General features: G+C 33.2%; 1 protein-coding gene across 1 annotated transcript; it reads left to right on the top strand.

Moving 5' to 3' along the window:
• Positions 1-2,208: 2,208 nt before the first annotated feature.
• Positions 2,209-11,734, top strand: LOC140448363 (endoglucanase-like). The gene is made up of 2 exons (XM_072541448.1): positions 2,209-2,357; positions 11,028-11,734. Exons 1-2 carry the CDS (start codon positions 2,318-2,320, stop codon positions 11,705-11,707), a joined length of 720 nt encoding a protein of 239 aa, XP_072397549.1. The 5' UTR covers positions 2,209-2,317; the 3' UTR covers positions 11,708-11,734.
• The last annotated feature ends 9,496 nt before the right edge of the window (positions 11,735-21,230 follow it).

Here is a 21,230-nt window from a genome sequence, read left to right as displayed (position 1 = left end):
GAGAGCCATACTAGAGCCGCAGAGCAGCCAAAGGACAGGACCGATTGCAGAACCCACCAGAAGCGAGGGATCCTCAACGTCTAAGAACACAAAAAACCGTAAGTTTTTGAATAATTACAAAATCTTCCAACTTTTACAATCTTACAATTTAACAAGTTTTTTTTTTTATTACAATTTAACAATTTAGAACAACAATCTCCACTCTATCAATCGTATAATAATGTACTTTAGAATGCATACCATTTAAATAATACAGAGAATTGATAAAACAAAAATAAACGTCATTCACAACTATAATTAACTAAACAGTAATTTTGTATGACAATTTGAAAAAAGAAACGTTCATACATATAGCTTGCTTTTAATTACAATTAAATATTTTATTTCGAAAAATTAAAATAATTACGTAGCAAATAATTTCATTTATTTTGATAACAATATATATATATATATATATATATATATATATATATATATATATATATATATATATATATATATATATATATATATATATATATATATATATGTATATATATCATTATAAGAGTGTGTGGATTACATCTTGACCTACCTCAATGCAAAGAATAGCACAGCAGGCAAGGTCAAACTCATATTTCGCTAAATTGCACATTCCGATGTGCATGAATTCTTCTTTAGACAAGAATTTCCAACATTGGATAAAGTTCTTGTCTCAGTTCGAGATGATAAGGATTACCCAGAAATGAGTCGAAGTACGTTATGGAAACTTTTAAAAGAAATAGGCTTCCGCTGGAAAAAGAATCCCAGAAAGTCTATTTTATTAGAAAGAAGCGATATTGTCATATGGAGAAGACATTTTCTAAGAACCATAAAGGAAATGAGAAACCAAAAAAGAAAAATATTTTATCTTGATGAAACATGGATCAACGAGGGTCATACACCAAATAAATTTTGGCAGGATGAAACTGTTACAAGTCAAAGGCACGCTTTTGTAAATTACTTATCTACTGGTTTAAACCCACCATTAGGAAAGGAACGCAGGCTGATAATAGTACACATTGGCAGTTCAGACGGTTTTGTTGAAGGTGGTATATTAACTTTTGAATCAACTCGTACCGGTGACTACCATGAAGACATGAACGCTGATGTCTTTCAAGAATGGTTCGAACAAATGATAGATCTTCTTCCTAAGAACTGTGTAATAGTAATGGATAATGCAAGTTATCACTCCAGACTTATAGAAGGACTGCCCACAACCAAGTGGTTAAAAAAAGACTTGCAGAATTGGCTGAGTTCAAAAAATATTACGTACCATCCCGGATCTATAAGAAAGGAACTTTATTCGTTCTGTGCCCTTCATAAAGAAAAATTTAAAAAATACGAAATTGATGAAATTGCCAAAAATCGTGGAATGACAGTACTTAGATCCCCACCATATCATTGTGAATTAAACCCGATTGAACTGGTATGGGCACAGATAAAGAGTGAAGTTTCAAGAAAAAATACCACTTTTAAAATTCATGATGTTAAACAGTTGTTTTTGGAGGCCGTAAATAATAAAACCTGAAAACTGGGAAAAGGCAGTAAATCACACTATTAAAGAAGAGGAAAAAATGTGGAAGCTGGACAATATTACTGATAAAATGATCGAGCCAGTTATTATAAATCTTGGTTCTGAAAGTTCATCTTCTGAATCTGATTTGGATTTGTAACAAGTAGCTGTAAGTTTTATATTAATATTTTTATTCATCTATTTAACATACCTTAGACGGTTTTAAAAACTCTTTTTCTCTTTTGTAATTTTTAAAAATTTAAAAAAATGTGAATTTTTTAAAACCCTTTTTAATGTAGGCCAGTCAGTTCTAATATAGTGTGTAATAAAAGAGGTCACTTTTGTTTATATACACATAACACTTTATAACACTGAAACAATTCATTTATTTTTTACAATTATTCAAAGTAATTTTTCAATTAATCTTGAGCACGCCCATGGAGTGGTCGGAGCTACCAGTTAAAATTATGCTAATTACTCTCTCGTTCATAAAAATAAACTATAATATAAAAACAATACAATGGAATTTGCCTTCAGATAATACTCGTGCTTCTAAATAAATACCAGCATTAAACAAACTTGAGATGTCAAATGTGAATCATTGCAATAAATTATCAGTATAATTGATTATAGGCACACTTGAGGAAGTATTTGTTTATTGATAACCTAATGCCAAAATTATATCCAGCTTATTATTATTAACTGATTATATAAGACCGATAGGTATATAAATGCAGTGAGATTCCTAAAAAAAGTATTGATTTGGCAATAGTTAACCCGAATATGTTGTCTTTGAAAATAGCAATTGCTGTTTTGTCACTTGGTAAGTAAATTGTCTCGAAACTTATTTTTCTTTGTGTTATTTTATAAGTAATATTGGAGATAACCTTTGAACGAGAATAATTTATATTTTTATATACATTCCAATACTATCATTTACATTTTTATACAGTCACTGTTACGTTTAGATATTCTTTTAAATGATCTTTTGCACAAACTGTTGTAATTATTCTATTTTATTAGCATTTATGTCCCAGTCCCATTTGTATAGTTCTTCCATTAATATTCTTGTCATATATTGAGCATGGTTAATAAATTTTGCTAGAAGAGCCTTTTTTTCTGGAAACAGATTTCAATTTCTAAAATATATACCTATTTTAGAATTCTGAAATCCTATACCAGCTTGTTTCTAGTGAATGAGTACCATCTTCTTCTTCTTACCATCGTACCTAACATCCACTGTAATATTTTCATTTCAGCTACCTTCATATTTTTTCCTGAACCTTGTACGGTGGGGGACAAGATGTATGCGAAATTTTAAAAACCGACCTACTGGTAATCAGATATTGATACCTATTGTAACACAAACCCCCAGAGAAACATTTACAGAGTTGTACTAATCTGCATCCAACATTCAAATAAAATTATGGGAGAAAGTCTTGAATTTCGAATTAATAATTTGTGTACTTAAGTGTTTTTACCAATTGATCGAAATACTGATTATTTTTAAAGTAAACTACCTCATAATATAGTATTTAGAAACATTTTCCTTCACCTTTTTTCAAAATTAAGACTGGCAAAATAAAATATTTTTTCAGTTACGAAAACAAAAATTTTCTTTTGGTGGATTTACAAGTTTTTTTGTTAACCGTGCTAAGTTCGTCAATGAATACTTAATATTAATATATTATACAGTGAGGTCCTAAAGTAACGGATAAATGTAATTTCTACGTAATTATAAACTAGATGAAAACTACTGAACCAGGTCGATTTTTACACACAAAAATATAGATATACAATATACAAATCATCAGTAAATATCTATCACCGTCCTAATATAATCGAATTCACAAAAACTTCAATATATTTTTTTATCACACTTTATTTGCATTAATACCTAACTTAAAAGATTTAGATGTAGCAACTAATGAACTAAGTGAATTTTATAAAAATTCACTCTCATCAATTTTTCCCAATCGCGCCTAGAGAAGTATAACTTCAAAAATAGTTTTTATTTAGTTACATGTCACATGCGATGCCACAGAAAGTTATACATTGGTTTTTTTACTATTATAAATTAAATGGTATACTAGCCACTTCGGAAATTCACATTCATTTGGGATCTTCCAGTTAGAGTTAACAGTTATTTCAACTCATCGTTATTATCGTTCTCTTCATCACTCTCAGCTAAATTAATAATAATTTTTTCAAGGCTCTGACATTTTTCATGTAATCTTTTTCAATTTTCTTTACATGTTCTATTGCATTGTGCCAGTTTTGAGCACTGATATTTTTGAACTCTGTTTTTATTAGTTCGACAACACTTTAGACATCTTTTGGAGATGTGTTGTTTCTCCGGACATGGTTTTTTAACTGAGCCCATAGCAATTCTATGGGATTCAACACACAGTAATATGGAGGTAATCTTAAAACCATATGTCCATTGTTAGTGGCTAATTTATCTACAATATGTTCTTTAGTTACGACTTTTGTATGAAGAACCTGGATTAGTTGATCTTTGGTGTAATGATCCTCAAAATATAGGTCTTGGACTAATAAAAATTCTTGAATTTCATCCTTTCTACTCTGTTTGGTTGGAATTTTTTTAATGCATTTGGAGTGATATGATGCATTGTCCATAACAATCACGCTATTTTATTTTAAATTTGGGACTAATGTATTCTCAAACCACGATTCAAAAAGCGTCCCTTCCATGTCTTGGTGGTAGTCTAGAGAACTGTCTTTAATACTTTTGGAACTTAACAATAATGCATCGTTCACCCATCCATGTTGTCCTCCGCAATGTAATATGCAAATTCGCTTGCCTCTAGAATGGGGTACATCTATTTGGCATTTTCTTGTACCGTTTGTCCAGGTTTTATCTATCGTTTCGTGAGAATCAAACCAAGTCTCATCCAGATAATAAATTTCTCGATACTCACTGCGGTATTGTGAATTTTTTTCGATATATTCATTCCTTCATTTTATTAGGCGGCTACTTTCCATTATGGTTTGTTTCTTATGACAGTTTTATATTTAAAACCATTTTTGGTCAAAAACTTCCCAAAGTCTTTGTGGAACAATCATCAACAATATGTTTTTCTTTTAATTTTGCGATGATATTGTTTAGGTTAGGCATAACTTTAGCTGCATACATATTATATATTGTCTCACTAATAGGTTCCAAGAGGTGAGGTTGAATTTTTTTACAGCTTTCCAAATCCTTTCTTCTTGTTCTACTTTTCGAACCTGTCTTTATTAAACGGTACACTGTTGCACAAGAAATTTTTGTTAAAACCGCCGTTTGCTTAACAGCTTCATATTTGGTCATTTGTTTAGAAAGTCCATCAAATACATCTAACACCATATTTTGCTCAGCTATACACAAATTCTTCATTTGCTGAGTACTTGGCCCCGCACTTTCATCTTCATCTTCTAAATTATCCGTAGGTTCATTTTCGTCAGGTAAACGCACATCACTTTCCCATGGCCGCCACATATTTTTCTTTGATAAATACTTAATATATCACAACACTTTTTTTCGACAAACTCTGGCTGAAAGAACCACAAAATATACTGCTTAAGAATGACTGATTCCGTTATTTAAATATTGTGACAATGATCGCACCCCATTTACTTATTCTACGAAAATGTACTTATTAACTTATTATTGCTTAGCCATTACCGGAAATATAAAATTGTTTGTAAATTTGTATTTAGGTCAACCACAGGAATTTTTATTAATTATTTTTAAATGTTATAAACAAAGACATAATATTTTTGATAACATTTCACAAAAATATTTAATGACGATGATTTGGAATAAGTTTTACTTCTTTTTGTGTATATCAATAATTAGTGTTCAATGACGAACCCACAAAACAAAATTTATTTTGCCAGTCCTAAGTTTAGAAAAAAGATGAACGCAAGTATCTTTTTAATAGTATATTGCAAGATTGTTTACTGCTAAACACCATTGTTCAGATCAATTTGTTAAAACATTTAAACAAACTAATAATTCAAAATTCAACACTGCTCCGGTAATTTTATTTCAATGTTGGATAAAGGTTAATATAACTCTGTAATGTATTTCTAGGGGTCCGTGTTACAATAGATATCAATAGCTGATTATCAGCAGGTTGGTCTTTAAAATTTCGCATAGATCTTGTACCTCACAATATACATGTACCACTTCACTTCCGTACAAAAACGCAGGTCTTACAACACTCTTATATATAAAAAAGGTAAAAAAGAAATAATTAGACTTACTCACAATCAATTTAATTTTACTACCTAAGACGACCGCTTTCGCTTTCTAAAATTTGCAAAGCATCATCAGGTCGGTGGTACAAAGTAAATTAAATGCTGAAATTATAAAAAGCCCATATTAGGGTGCTGTCTTAGAAGGATATAGATCAAAAAGTTATAGATCAAAAAATGTTTTAGTAATTATGCCAATATTACATGTCTGTGTTAATTAATATGCATAAATTGCATTAGCAGACAGAGTAACAACCCACAAATTGGTAAGAGAAAAAGTCTGTTGAATTGTAATAAATTAGAAATAAACAAAATACTACTTACATTCCGGCACAAGAGTTACTAGATAGTGATTGGTGATTCATAGTTCAAACTATCCCTTATTACTGATAATGAGTGATCTTCGGTCAATGTTGTAACTGTCTAACAACTTAGAAGGAAGTTTCTTGAGGGGATGGGTGTTAACAGATGATGTAGGAGTAAGGTATATGTTATTGTTTGTTGAAAGAAAATGTCAAAGAATGAAACCGGTCGTCTTAGGTAGTAAATTAAGTTGATTGTGAGTAAGTCTAATTATTTCTTTTTTACCTTTTTTAAAATGGACTCACATAAGCAACACATTCATGACTCTTATATATCTCTACTTTTAGTCCTTCCCCGATTTTTCGATCACAAAGTTCCTCCCTCATTCGCTTTTAGTCAAATTTCTTTGGGCGATCTAGTGTCCCATTTTCCGTTATGTATAAGACAAGATATTCAAATTCTCCTACTCGTTCTAGTTTTTCTCCAAGCAGTTCTACGTCCCCAACCATTCCCCTTCCTCATAACCACATATACTCCATTATTTGCTAAACTTAAGTCCTCCCTCTTCAATAGCCCTGCTCTAACCCTTCAACTTCTCTTCCAACATTTCTTTGCTTTACTTCACTTACCCGATATCATCTGCAAAGAGCATTAACCAAGGAGCCCCTCCCTTACCTTCTCTGTCCGAACATCCATAATAAGGTTGAACAGGTAGGCAGTCAGTGAAGAGCCTTGATGCAAACGAGCTGTCACAACAAAGATTCTGTAATTCCATGACAATTAAATTTTTGCTCATTGTTTAATTTGGGCATAGCACTCTAGAAAAACCTAGCTTTTAACAAATAAAACGGTTTTCTCTCCAATTAGCTGGTACATTTTTTTTTTCATTTATTGTACTTATGGTTCAAAACTGAATTTAGATAAATTTTAAAGATGTTGGAAGACATGTAGCTTCCTTATTTCAAACGCATGGTCTCGACACAATTGATGTTTCCTTTATAAAAGTTTATTCACTGATTTTATATATTGTAAATATATTCTGATGTATTTTGACTACCACAAAGTTGTTAATTGTATTCATCTTAACTTTGTATTAATACTGCCACCGCAGTGAACGTTTTCTGGAATGAAAGATCCAGTTAGCTGGCTATTGCAGACCAACTCATGTAAGTACTGTTTCGAGTATGAACATACCATTTCCGCACAGTTAACTCTATATTCTTTCTTTCTTTCTTTCTCCCCTTCCTTTTACCCTATCAGGGTGTCGGATTTGGGCTAGTACCCTATCAGGGTGTCGGATTTGGGCTAGCTATTTTAATTTCCATTTACCCACTTCTTCCATTCTTTTCTGTTTCCTGCCATTATTTTCAATTCCTCGAGTGATTTTTGTTTAAGTTTTCTCGCCTCTACTACTTGCTGTATTCATTTTTTTCTTGGTCTGCCTCTTTTTCATTTTCCGATGTTTTTTGCTTCATAAATTTTTCTTGTTATTCCATTGGATTGCATCCTCATCAGATGCCCATACCAGTTCATTTGTCTCTTTGCTATTTTGTTCATTATCGGTTCCTGCTTGGCCATTCTCCTAATAGTCTCGTTGCTTAATCTATCCCATTTTGTCTTTCCAACTATCCTTCTTAGATGTCTCATCTCCATTGCGTTTATCCTGCTCTTATGTTTTTCCAGAATTGTCCAGTTTTCACTTGCATAGAGCACAGTCGGTATCACTATTGTGTTATATATTTTTATTCTTGTTTCTCCTGCAAGTTCTCTTTTTCCCATTATTGGGGCTAACGCATAATATAACTTGTTTGATTTCTTTGCTCTATTTGTTATTTCCCAGTCTATTTTTCCGTCATTAGTTATTATACTTCCCAGGTATTCGTAGGTTGTTACTATTTCCAATTCTGAGTTTTTACATTTTATCTTTATTTGATTATCTTCCTTATATCCTTTGCCGATGATTATCATTATCTTACTTTTTTCCTCGTTTATCTCCATTTTAAGTTCTTCTATTTGTTCTACCCATATATCCATTAGTTTTTGCATTTTATTCTCGGAATCTGCTATTAGTACTATGTCGTCTGTATACATTAAGGACTCTATTGTTACCGGTTGTAATCTGCGGTAACCTATTATTGTCTGTAGTTGATTAGTTCTGACTCTAGTGTTTTTTATCAATTCGTTCATTACTATTATGAATAGTAAAGGGCTGAGACTATCTCCTTGTTTAATACCTCTCTTCCAATGAAATGCTTCCGATCTTTCCCCTGTTATTTGTACCCTTCCTTTTACCTCTTTGTAAGTACTTTCTATAATTTTTATCAATGCATTAGGTACGTTTATTTTCCTCAAGCATTTCCCTATAATATGTCTTTCTATCGTGTCAAATGCTGCTCTTAGGTCTATGAATGCTAATACTAGTTTTCCCCCGTATCTATGCTTCTTTCTATTAGGTTTCTAATGATATATATGTTGTCATTTGTCTGTCTTCCCGGTCTAAATGCCGTTTGTTCTTCTCCCAATACCATTTCTACTTCTTGTCTCAGTATCTTCTCTATTATTTTCGTATATATATTTTAAAGCATACCGATGACAGACATATTGCTCTATAGTTGTCGCAGTTTACATGTTCTCCTTTTTTGTATATTGGCACGATGATATTGTTCTGCCAGTCTTTAGGGATTGTTTGTTTTTCCCACGCCTCTTTATATATTTTCCATAGCCAGTTTATTCCTTCTTCTCCCATGTATTTTACCATTTCCGGTTCAATTTTATCATCTCCACCTGCCTTGTCTATTTTTATATTTGATAATCCTTCTATTACTTCTTCTCTACTTATTTGCTCTGGCTCTGTGTTTTCTTCGCCTTCATTGATTATATTGTCTTCCTTTATCACTTCGGTATCAAATTTTTTCTCATAATATTCTTTCCATACCCTAGCTATTTGTTCTGGGCTAATTTGTATTTGGTTTGAAGTATCTCTTACTGCGTTTATTTCTTTTCGTTTTCCCTGCCTTATGTGTCGTATTGTTGTCCAAAAGTTTCTATTATTTGTTATATATTCTTCTTGAAGTTCTTCTCCAAATTCTTTCCATGTTTTTACTTTTGCTTGTGTGACTTTTTTTTTTGCCAATCGTCTCTGCCTATAGTATTTTTCTTTATCTTCTTCTAATCCCGTTTCGATGTATTTTTTCCATGCTATTTTTTTTTATTTCTGTCTTCACTTCTTTATTCCACCATCTTGTCCTTTTCAACTGTTTATTATATTTTTTGATTCCGCACACTTCAGTTGCTGTTGTCTTTTGGCACTCTATTTGTCTCAGTCTTTTGTTAGTTTCCTCCGTGTAAAATTCTCTCGCACTTTTTACCTTTAGTTTGTTTACATTTACTTTCTTGTACTCTTTTCTTTCCACTTCCTCCATTTTTTCATCCTCCAGTTTTGCAGTGACCATCCTGTGTTGTGTAGACAGTTCGGGTTCCTTTTCCGTTAAGATGTTTTTTATATTTTGTTCTAGGTTTCTCGTAGAGACTATATAGTCGATTAAGCTTTTCGCATTTCTCTCTTCAGCCACAAATGTATATTTGTCGTTAATGGTTTGTTCACTGAATGTGTTTCCTATTATCAGGTCATTGGTTTGGCAGAATTCCAGCATTTTAATTCCATTTCTATTTAATGTTTCTTCCCCATATTGTCCAATGCATCCTAATCCCCTGTTAATATCCTTACCTACTCTTGAATTCCAATCGCCTAAGATTATTATTTTTTCTCTTGTCTCTCTTAATTTGTCTAATGCGTTTTGGAGTTCGTTGTAGAATTCTATCATTATTTCTTCTTCATTACCTTCTGTTGGTCCGTATATTTGTAGTATTCCTATCTTGTCTTTTAGTTCTATTTGGGCTGTGATTATTCTAGATGATACTGCTTCGTAGTTTGTTATTCTTGATTCTATTCTTTTATTCACTATTATACCGACTCCTTCTTTTGCTCTGTGACCCTGTGGTACTCCGGAATAATATAGACTATATTTCTCATTGATATTGATGTGTCCTTTCCCTATCTTTTTTGTCTCGCTTATTCCCATTATTTGTACCTTCATTTTTTCCATTTCTTCCGTAGCTTCTATAACTCTATATTCATCGACATCATTTCAGTTAATTTAATACTTTTAAGTATGTAATATTCAATTTAGACCCACCTAGTTCAACTCCCTGGAACTGTCCCACTGCAAGCTTAAAAAGTATTTTTTCCATAGCTAATGTTAAAGTGTTACTAAAACAACTGTTTTGAGTAGATAAAGTATCACTTTAACCGCAAGGTTAAATAAAGAGACACTTTAACAGCAAGAGTAGATAAAATAATAAAAAAAACTTTTTTTTATTCAATAAAATTTACAAATTCAAACACATTAAGAATTAAAAACAACTGAAATTTTACAATTAACATTATTAGAAATATCTATTTTTGGAGCATCACAACTTGTACTCGTTTGCTTAAACAGTTGATTCGAGGTACTGGATTAATTCTTTTCCGTCCATTTCGTATTTATTCACTTTGTACACAAAACGCAACAATATTCTCCGCAAAAACCAAAACGTAACATTTGTTTGACATTTGTTGACAGAGTAATTCATATCCCTTGCAACGGAGCAACACAATTGCGATTTTTGTGCTAAAAATTACAATTTTCTTTGAAATTATATTTTTCACCTGAACTTGAAGTCTTGCTATAGAAAAAAATGTTGTATTGCACACGACGATAAAATCGCATTATCTTTTCGAGCATAATTAGCGTCTCGACTGACGTCTCGACGCTAAAAAACGCTCTCGAAGATAAACTACAATTTTATCATCTTGTACAATAAATAACTATTATTTATTCGTTTTAATATTAAATAAATACTTTTAGTAACCAACTAATTATTGTTTCAGCGAGCGTTACTATCGCTCAAGATATAACTCCTATACCTGGTGGTAAAAGTGGTGATGGTGTAACTACAAGATACTGGGATTGCTGCGCTCCATCATGCGCTTGGGATCAAATAATCCACACCAAAAACGGTATCCCCATCCAAACGTGCCAGACCGATGGTGTTACTCCAAGTGATAAAGCCACAAACGCACAATCTGGTTGTGAAGTTGGTGGAGTAGCATACACTTGCACTAACCAATCACCCAAGATCATTAACGATTCTTTGGCTTACACTTTCGTAGCAGCCTCATTCGCTGGCGGTCTTGACTACAACGACTGTTGCATATGCCTGCTCATGGACTTCAAAGGTGAGCTCGCTGGAAAACGTATGTTGACTCAAGTTACCAATACCGGCGATGCTCTTGGCCAAAACCACTTCGATATCCTCATGCCCGGAGGTGGAGTAGGTGAGTTCAATCTGGGATGCAAAACTCAGTGGAACGCACCAGATGATGGTTGGGGTGAGAGATATGGAGGAGTAACTAGTCTCGAGGGATGCAACGAACTTCCAGAACAATTACAAGAGGGATGCAGATTCAGATTTACATGGATGAAGGGAGTTCCCAATCCACCAGTTACGTTCTACCAAATTAAATGCCCAGAATATTTTGTCGGAATTAGTAAATGTGGAGATTTGTAAAAAGTTAAATAAAAAGTACAAAAAATACCTTTTGCTGTCTCTATTTTTATTTTGTTGATTACTTATGTTGAAGAATACCCCAGGTGAAGCAAAAGAAGTAGATCTTTGTAAATACATTTACTAATATATACATATATATATATATATATATATATATATATATATATATATATATATATATATATATCCACAAGAATGTCATCTAGTTGTACCCAGTCGGCACAGTCTAAAACAGCGAAAAGAAGTGTGTAACTGAAATAGTATATACGGTGTAGTCCGTATGTTTCTATAAACATGATCAAGGGAAATTGTTGCATAATGGCTATCGAAGAACCGTCTAAGACCAACATATATTCTTACCGCAGACCTATGTATAATGTCAGCTTTTTTTAGTTGTGTTCGTCGTAGATAAAATATAGTATGCAGCTCGTTATGGTTTCCGCACGTGTCACAGTCTCAAATTGTTAAACAGCAAAATATGTCTGTCATGCTTGTGTCATATGCCCCGCGTCGTTTCATTTGATGTTTCAATGTTGTGAGGTCTTCTTTTTTGACTTTGTTCCCATTCCCAGACGGGCCTTTTGACATTAGAGTGGAAGTGGAGGGGCTGGTCTCACGTGCCCCATACTCTGCTGCAGGATACATCGTCGTTTATTTGGATGAAACTTGGGTGAATATAGTATGTCCAAAGAATGGAAGGTCCTCTTAGTGACTTCAGCCAAGGATGCGTTTGATAAGGGGTTGTTAACAGGCCTAAAACAGCCGACATAACAAGGCCCCGGATTTGTTATAGTGCATGCGGGTAATGAATTGGGCTTTGTGGAATGTGCTGCTTTTTGGTGTTTAGCTGAAAAAAAAAACAGCGGACTATAATGATGAGATGGATGGTCCTATATTTGAACAATGATTTAAGGAAAAGCTGCCTTCTAATCTTCCGGAGAAAACTGTTTTGGTGATGGGCAACGCTTCATACCATTCGAAGAGAGAAGAAGTGATTCCGACACAAGCATTTAATAAAGATCAAATTAAGACATGGTTGCTGGAGAAAAATATCTTTTTTGAGGACGATTATTTAAAAACAGGAGCTTATGGAAGTTGTAAATATATTAAAAGAAGAATACATAAAATAACAAATGGACAAGATGTACAAAGAGAAAAATGATGGTATTCTGAGACTACCTCCATACCACTGTGAGCTGAATCCAATTGAAAAGTTATTAAGCCACACAGAGTATAAGACCGCCGCAATGGAACAATTAATAAGAAATGCATTTGGTGTAGTAACAATGGACAACTGGAAAAACTATTGTAAACTTGTTATTAAGGAAGAGCAAAGATTTTGGGTTATTGACGGGTTATTGAACGATATTAATCATGTGGTAATACATGTGACGGTTGACAGTGATAGCGATAACAATGATAACGATGTCAGTAATAGCCATGATAGAGAGGATGAGGATGATGTTAATATGCAGTGAGTGAATTATGTATTGAAAGGAGGGTTGAAAGGTGAGTGTGAAAATCTGAGGACACAAAGTACCAAATCCGAAAAGTATGTAAGTGACAGTCTGTCGAAAAGTGAAAATTAGGTAATAGTACGAAAAATTTCAAATAATATAACAACCTTTTCAAGTGAAATGTATGTTATATTCAAGAAAAAATTTTTATGTAAGTAATTGTTATGTTGTTATTTTATATTTTAACCATAGACGTATATATTAACATATACACTAAACATACCAGCAGCTAGCAGTGACGAGAACATATTATTTTGGTATTGTTCGATCTGTCTCTCTCTAGCGCATTGAAACTTCCCACTCGCTCTCTCCCGAACAAAAAGATACGCTGTTGTACTTACTTGTTGTAAGATAGAGAGACAACTAAAAACGACAACAAAGATAGTGTCGTCACTAATCTCTACAGACTGCTCGGTATATCGCACCTCCGCTAAAAAAAGAGTCACAACTCAAAAAACGTTGTTTTGAGAAAATTGATGTTAAAGATTTTAGTTCAGTTGAACCTTTATTTGTCAGTTCAATATCAAACATATTAGCTCAGTGTTACTGGAGCATTATTTTTCACATCTTAAAAATTACGCTGTTAGAGTGTAACAAAACAAACACAAAGAAAAACAGGAAAAACTTTTGTATTTATAATTACAAAGAGTTGTAGAATGCTGAATAACATCTAGGAATGTGATTATTCTTTACTAAATCCAAGAGATCTTTTTTCTTATTTTCTTTAATGCTAAGTACACTTTTGTAGGCCTGTTGTAAGGTACTTGGAATGGTATTATTTTTTTTTTCGGCAAAGATCTACTCAAGCAAGTACTACATCTACTCTTCATCTTTATAGGAGGTTTTATAATAGAGGGGGATAGGATTTTCTTGATTTAACTTTAAAAACCTTTACTTCAGTAATATTCAAAGATTTGGTGTCTGTCTTGCCTATCGTAACACAATTTTTCAAACTAATAAAAATCCAAATAACCGAATTCATTTACATGAATTACTTTTACTTTTACTCTTTTTTGCCAAACAAATGATTTGTGCATAGGACCAGATTTTAAACTTTTCTTTATAGCCTTTTTAATAGTTGAATGAACAGTCATATTCTAATAATAGTTTGAAAAATACACTTACATATTCAAAAAAACTGGCTTAACTCAAAATGTAACACTATTCCGCATCACGCAAAAGTACTTTCCTAGTTTATAACTTCGAAAAAACTGTCACAGCACAAAAGAGAACAGTATTTTGCATATTGCAATAACCAGATATAACTAATAATTCATACAAAAACTGTCACAATTCTAAATGTGACTCTTTTCAAAATTGGGCACTTCGTGTAGTGCTATAAAGTCAAATGTGACACTGTAGCGGAATGCACGCTGAGCTAACCTGTAAAAAACAAAAGTGCGACGCTTTTATAGAAGTTATGGAAGAAAGTACGACTTATTTCAATACTTGTAGCATGTTCATCTCAATAATAGCGATTTTTGACTTGTGACTCTTTTTTAGCAATGTATACGTCTATGATTTTAACAGAAACACTTACAGACTTACACTTTGACTAAGAAAATATTAAAGGTAGTAGATGGAGTAGATGGAGCAAGTAAGACATAGAGAATAAACTACAAACCGCAAGAAAGACCCTGTAAGTGTAAGACACCTTGAAAAGATTGAGTTAACTTTAAGCCGAAATAGACAAGTGCTTAAATCTTTAAAGAAGAAAATGAAAATTATAGATTAAGAAGTATTTATAAGTGCAGATAATAAATTAATGAATTTTTATTATAGATATTAATTAAAATGTTGGAATTCTAATCTGTTAGGAGACTAACAAGTATTAAAAATTTATCATGCGTCACTTTTATATCCTTCTTAGTTAAAAAGTTATCGAGAGTTACAACATTTGCCTGTTTTCTTTTGCGCTATAATATATCCATATACAGGCCGATTCTATTACTTTTTGTAACAGGAAATGTAATAAAATAATACATATATAGGTCCCACATTGATAAAAAATTGCGAATAGTCAAGAAAATGAGCACTTTGAATTCCTCGATAGCAACATAACCGTAACTCACCCGCTTGTCAACTTTTGTGTTTTATAAGAAGAAGTACGGTATGTACGTGTGTGTACCATGCAAATAAGGACACGCTATACAATGTATTTTTGTTAATTATGGAGCTATGAAGCGATGGTGAATAATTACTTCGACGTCAGTGTAGGATGTGAAAACTGGTAGAGGATACTGGGAGATCTGCATGCAGACATTCGATATGTTTCGTTTGAAATCTCTAGTAGTCGTACTTTGAAGTTTCTAGTAGTTTGGCTTGTAGTTAATTAGAATTTTTACTGCGTGCAAGCCGTTGGATTAAAGCGAGAAGTTGGATTTAAAATGTTTCATCGATGTATAATATCGATTTTTATAGAACTCTTTATACAACTTATTGGCAAAGAACAGTTGAGTTTTATTGAAAACCATCACTGTATCGCTTTTACGTGATAAAAACTGTGAAGCGCGTGTCTTCAATAACAATTAAATACATATTTTATATGTTAAGTCAAAGGTGCTGAATCCGAATATGACATTCTTATTCACCGGCAATTTTCGACACAGAGCTAAAATAGCTATACTTTATTTCAAAAATGACATATATTAGCTTATCACAAAGGAAAATAATTTGGTATACATATTTTAGTAGCTGTGCTTGCTCTACAATCAGTGCCGGATTTAGTTCATGGACCGCCGGGGGCTAAGTCATACTATATGTACCGCCACTCTCCAGTAGGTATAGATGCGTCTTAACATTAAGGTTAAGGTCTTAGGTTAACAGTTAATTAAAACTATTTTAATATTATTACGTAATTTATTACAAATATACAAAAAAGCCACAAAGACACAAACTCACAACTTATAAAGTAAATTAACATAATTATTTACAAACAAATTTTCCTGGACTTCCTACTTGCAAACAGGTCAATTATTTTATTAAAATCTAATTTTGTAAGCAGATCATTATTAATATTTAGAACAGCGAACGAATTTAATGTTTCTTCTGTCATCGAATTTCTCAAATAATTTTTGACCCGTTTTAAAGTGGAAAATGATCTTTCACCAGTTGCGTTCGTAACCATCAACGATAAGAAGATTCTTAGTGCTATTTCTACGTCTGGGAAGGTTGCAATTTTATTATTTTTATGCAAAAGCTCCATCACAAAAGTAGCACTGTGATTTGTTGGATTTTTATACTCAACTTGGCCTAGTAGTGACATTATAAAATGTTTTAATTGAATACACTCACTTGGTAGAGATGTATCCAAGTCATTCGAATAAATATTCACTAATACCGACGCTTTGTCTGAAATCACGTTATCCTCTGAAAGAGGTAGAGAAAATAAAAATGAGAAAGTGATGGCAAGATCTTCATAAGCTTTTCCTCTAGATTTCAGATTATTTACCAAATAATCAATTGTTTTATACAGCACTTGGGATCTAATCTTATTTTGCGGTGTAAGGTTCTCTTCTGTATCTGCTTCGTCAAACTGTAATTTTCTTTTGCGACTTCTAATTTCTTTGCTGTATTCCGTTTGTTGTAATAAGAGCTGCCCCTTTTGTTCAAATAAATTACATTTATCACGAAGAGACTCGTAAAAATGTTGTAATGAGCTAAAGACGAACATGTATGTAAGTCCATATTTGCGCTTTGTAAAGATTTACTCGCTAGGTCAGTTCTTTCCAGTACTTCGAACCAAAAGGCAACATAAATACCAAATTCTAACGTAGCCATCTTTTCGTGTAAATTGTTTGCTTGACAGCGTACTGGCATCTTCTCGTCATCGTTAGCGGATAACTCTAAAAGTGCTTGCTTTATATCTTGATAGCATAAATTAAGAGCTTTTAATGCATTAAATCGTCCCGACCATCGAGTCACATTAACTCTTTTTGGAACAAATGTTGTATGGCCACAATTTTTCAATAGATCAGTGAGTCGTTTCCATCTGTAAGTTGAAGCTGAGAAAAAAACATAAATTTCTTCAACAACTAAAAAAAAGAAGTACTTTCCATAGTGCATTCTGCTGCATGCTACACAATCAAATTTAGGGAATGGGCGCTGCACATGGTACGTATTTTGCCAAACTATTCCTAGATTTTATTCGGGCTTGGAGACCGCTATAAACGCCAGACATGTTATTCGCATTGTCATACGATTGTCCCCTGCAGTCATGGATATTTATATTCAGGTTGGACAAAATTTTTTACAATGCTGGCTTCCATATCTTCGGCTTTGTGGCCAGTGTTGTCTAAAAACTGTATGAACCTCTCGACAGGTGTTCCGGTGTCCGAGCAATACCTAATAATGAATGTCAGTTGATCTGTACGTGTTATATCAGACGTAGAGTCAACACTGATTGAATAATATTTGCCACAATGAATTTGTTTTACAATTTCTTCTAATATGTGGTCCGAAAGCAATTGCAAAAATTCAAAACAAATTGTTTTTGATAAATAAGATACTGAACCACAGCCTTTTGAATTATATTTTTCAATATGTTCTTTTAAAAGAGGATCATATTCCGCTAACAACTCTAGTAATCCAAGGTAATTGCCATTGCTAGTCGAACCAAATTTTTCGTCGGTTCCTCTAAAAGGTAGTCCCCTACTAGCTAAGAATTTTATGACACAAACGACTCTTTGTAATATGTTTCGCCAATATGTGGTCTCATGTTCAATCTGTTGCCGCAGAGAATCATCGATCTTTCTCATACTCAATGAATTTCTTGAAATAAAATTTTTAAGATGTTCTAAATGAACGACTGATCTTTCATGACTGTCACATTTTTCTTTAGCCTTTTTCCAGTCGTCAAATCTAGTAAAAAAGGAAAAAGTGCAATTTTCGCTTGAAAAGAGTCGACAATATAAGCAAAATGAAGAGCCTGTGCTTTTGGAATAAACTAACCAGTCACGCCGAATTTTTTCACCATTATTTAAAACCTTATAAAATAGTGATTTAGTGCAGTACCTGTTTTTTTTTTGAATATTCAAAGTCTAAAGAATTAAGATCTTGTGTTTTGAATTCTTTCAGCACTTCATCTACACAATTTCTTGGCCAGAATTTTGGATCTTGTAAATCAACTCGATTAACACCACTTTCGACTAGAATTTGACTTTCAGGAGAACTCTTTTCAGGATGTAACTCGATATCACAAAGTGGGTCTGAATTTGCTGTGGATGAATCATCTCGACGTGATGAAGATCCTGCTGTAAATTTTATTTTATTAAAAAAGTAACTAAAACAGTCAAATAAACCTACCTTCTAAAACATCTGAAACTGTTGCAATGTTGCAACACTGTTGCAACATGAAACGTGTTTTTGTGCGACCTGCTACTGCAGGCACGGATCTTGTCGGTGACGAAACGAAGTTATATTAATATTGTTCTGAAGCTATTTATTTGTGGCATCTTACGTAATTTATTATTATTACCATGATATTTCAGAAAATCAACCCCATAATTTTGAAATATCCACATATAGAATTAAAACGTGATGGAAGAGACGTATCGCCTCTCAAAATTTACCGCCGGGGGCTAAGAGTCTCATAGCCCCCCCCTTAATCCGGCACTGTCTACAATGGCAATATTTCAGCTTTTGCTAGTATTTTGTCGTCTAAAAACACAATTAAACTGTTAAATAATTGTGCACACCACCCATATGCAATTAAACATCTTCTATCTGCTATTTTTAGAATAGTGGATGATGATAAGCAAACAGGTCATAGATGTCATTATCATCATCCAACCTTCATTTATCACGTCCACTGTAGGACATAGGCCTTCCTTAAACTCCTCCATTCTTTATGATTTTGCGCTCTTTGTTGCCAATTTTTGGTGATACGCCTGATATCGTCAGCCCAGCGTTTAGCTGGTGTTCCTTTACTACGTTTGTCTGCTCTTGGTCTCCAATTTGTAATTTTGCTCGTCCATCCTGAGTCGTGCATTCTCGCTACATGGCCTGACCAGTTTCCATTTCAGTTCCGCTATGCGTTTTACAACATTAGCAATACTTGTCCTTCTTTGCAGATCTTCGTTTCTTATTCGGTCCCGCAACGTCACTCCTAGCATAGATCGTAGTCTTCGTTAGAGTCAGAGTTTCCGCCTAATAGGTCATGACCGGTAATACGCATTGGTCAAATACTTTTCTTTTGTAGTAATTTTTCAAAAGTAATTTGCCTTTGGATTTCACATGTTTGGTTATCTCTGCTAATTTTTATTTCATCACCCAAATACGTATATTTATTCACCGGTTCTACCACTTTGTCTTGAATAGTTAAATGATAATGGGGGCCATATTTGTCATAAACTTAGTTTTGGTCTACCTTCGAACATGCAAATTCCAATTCATTTAACATATCTGTGGCTTCTCCGAAATTATTTGTAATCAGGACAATTTTATCAGCGAAAAGGAGATGGTTAAGCTTTTCGCCATCTTATCTAATTAATCTATTGTTACTCCTATGTGGTCCCAATTGACCATCTTAAAGACATACTTTAATGCCGTTATGAATAATTTCGGTGACAATGTATCTCCTTGCCTTATCCCGCGTTTTATTTTTATTGGTCGGGTTTTATCGTATACCATCTTTACAGTCATAGTCGCATTTTTGTAAATATTTTAAATAAGTTCACTATACCTATGGTCGATCCTGCTGTCATTCGTTGCTTCTATAAGGCTGTCTGAGGACAAGAGGTTTGTTGTATTCTATAGATTTTTCAATGAGTGTCTTTACTGTATGGAAATGATAATTGGAGCTATAATTTGAACGGAATGGTAGAAAATCCGTTGGTAGAAATCTTATTTTTTCTCCAATCTTAATGTCATTAATCTGGTGAAGAGCTTTTATATGTTGTTCAATAGGCCAATAGGTCTATAAATTTCTATCTCCTTTTTTATGCAAAAGGATAGTTATAGCATTGTTCCATTCTTTGGGTACCTCTCTTTGCTGCAAACATAGATTAAACAGTTTTCTTAATTTATTTAATAGCATATCTCCTCCATTTACGATAGCTTCTATTACAGTTCATCCTCTCCTGGGGCTTTGTTATTTTTCATTTTTCTTAATGCTTGTCGAACCTCATCTACCTTTATATCTGGCGTTAGTTCGGAACCTTGATTCATGATCTTCTTTAAAATGGCTGTTTGTATTCCTTTTTGGTCTTCTAGTCTACTTCCATATAGTTCTTCGTAAAACTTTTCGACGACTTGTATTAACTCGTCTTTACGTGATATTATTTCATTTTGCTTGCTTCTTAATTTATAAATTTCGCATTTACCATAGCTTTGGCTTTCTAGGTAGAACATTTAGGCTGTTATTTTCCCCTATAGTGCGTTTAATATTATCGGTTTTAAATTTCCTTAAATCTCTCTCAATTGACTTTAAAACAGTTTTATTCACTTCTCTTAGAGTGTGGCTGTCTGAATTCTTATCGGTTCTCACTTGTTTTCTTTGATTCAGCAGCGTTTCAGTCTAAGGACTTATTTTACTATCTGATTTTCTTTTAGGTCAGTGCACTTGGTAACTAATCTTGTAAGAAATGAGATTTATTTTTAATCATTATGTTCCTTTCTCTTTTTGTGTTGATTTAGACTTTCGCTCGTATTATTCTGTGGTCACTGCTTGTGATGAAGTTGTTGAGTACTGTTACATCTTTAATTACTTGTTTTTTGTCACTTATGATGTAGTCGATTTCGTTCCTTGTTTTATCGTTTGGACTTTCCCAGGTCCATCTTCTCTGTATCTTTTTGTGAAAGAGGCTGTTCATGTTGAACAAATTATTCTAGATTAGGAATCCTAGTAGCGTTTCTTTCGGTCACTTCTTCGCGGAGAACCGAATTTTTCCAAGGATATTTCTAGCTCTGCTTCTTTTACACCTATTTTTGCGTTGAAATCGCTACATTAAATTGTGAATTTATTACGAAAATAATTAAACGCAGTAGATATATCGTCATAAAACGAT

This window comes from Diabrotica undecimpunctata, chromosome 8 (assembly GCF_040954645.1).
Source record: "Diabrotica undecimpunctata isolate CICGRU chromosome 8, icDiaUnde3, whole genome shotgun sequence".
NCBI classification, from domain to species: domain Eukaryota; kingdom Metazoa; phylum Arthropoda; class Insecta; order Coleoptera; family Chrysomelidae; genus Diabrotica; species Diabrotica undecimpunctata.
Note: the sequence above shows the minus strand (reverse complement) of the source record. Positions and strands in the feature narration are given on the sequence as shown.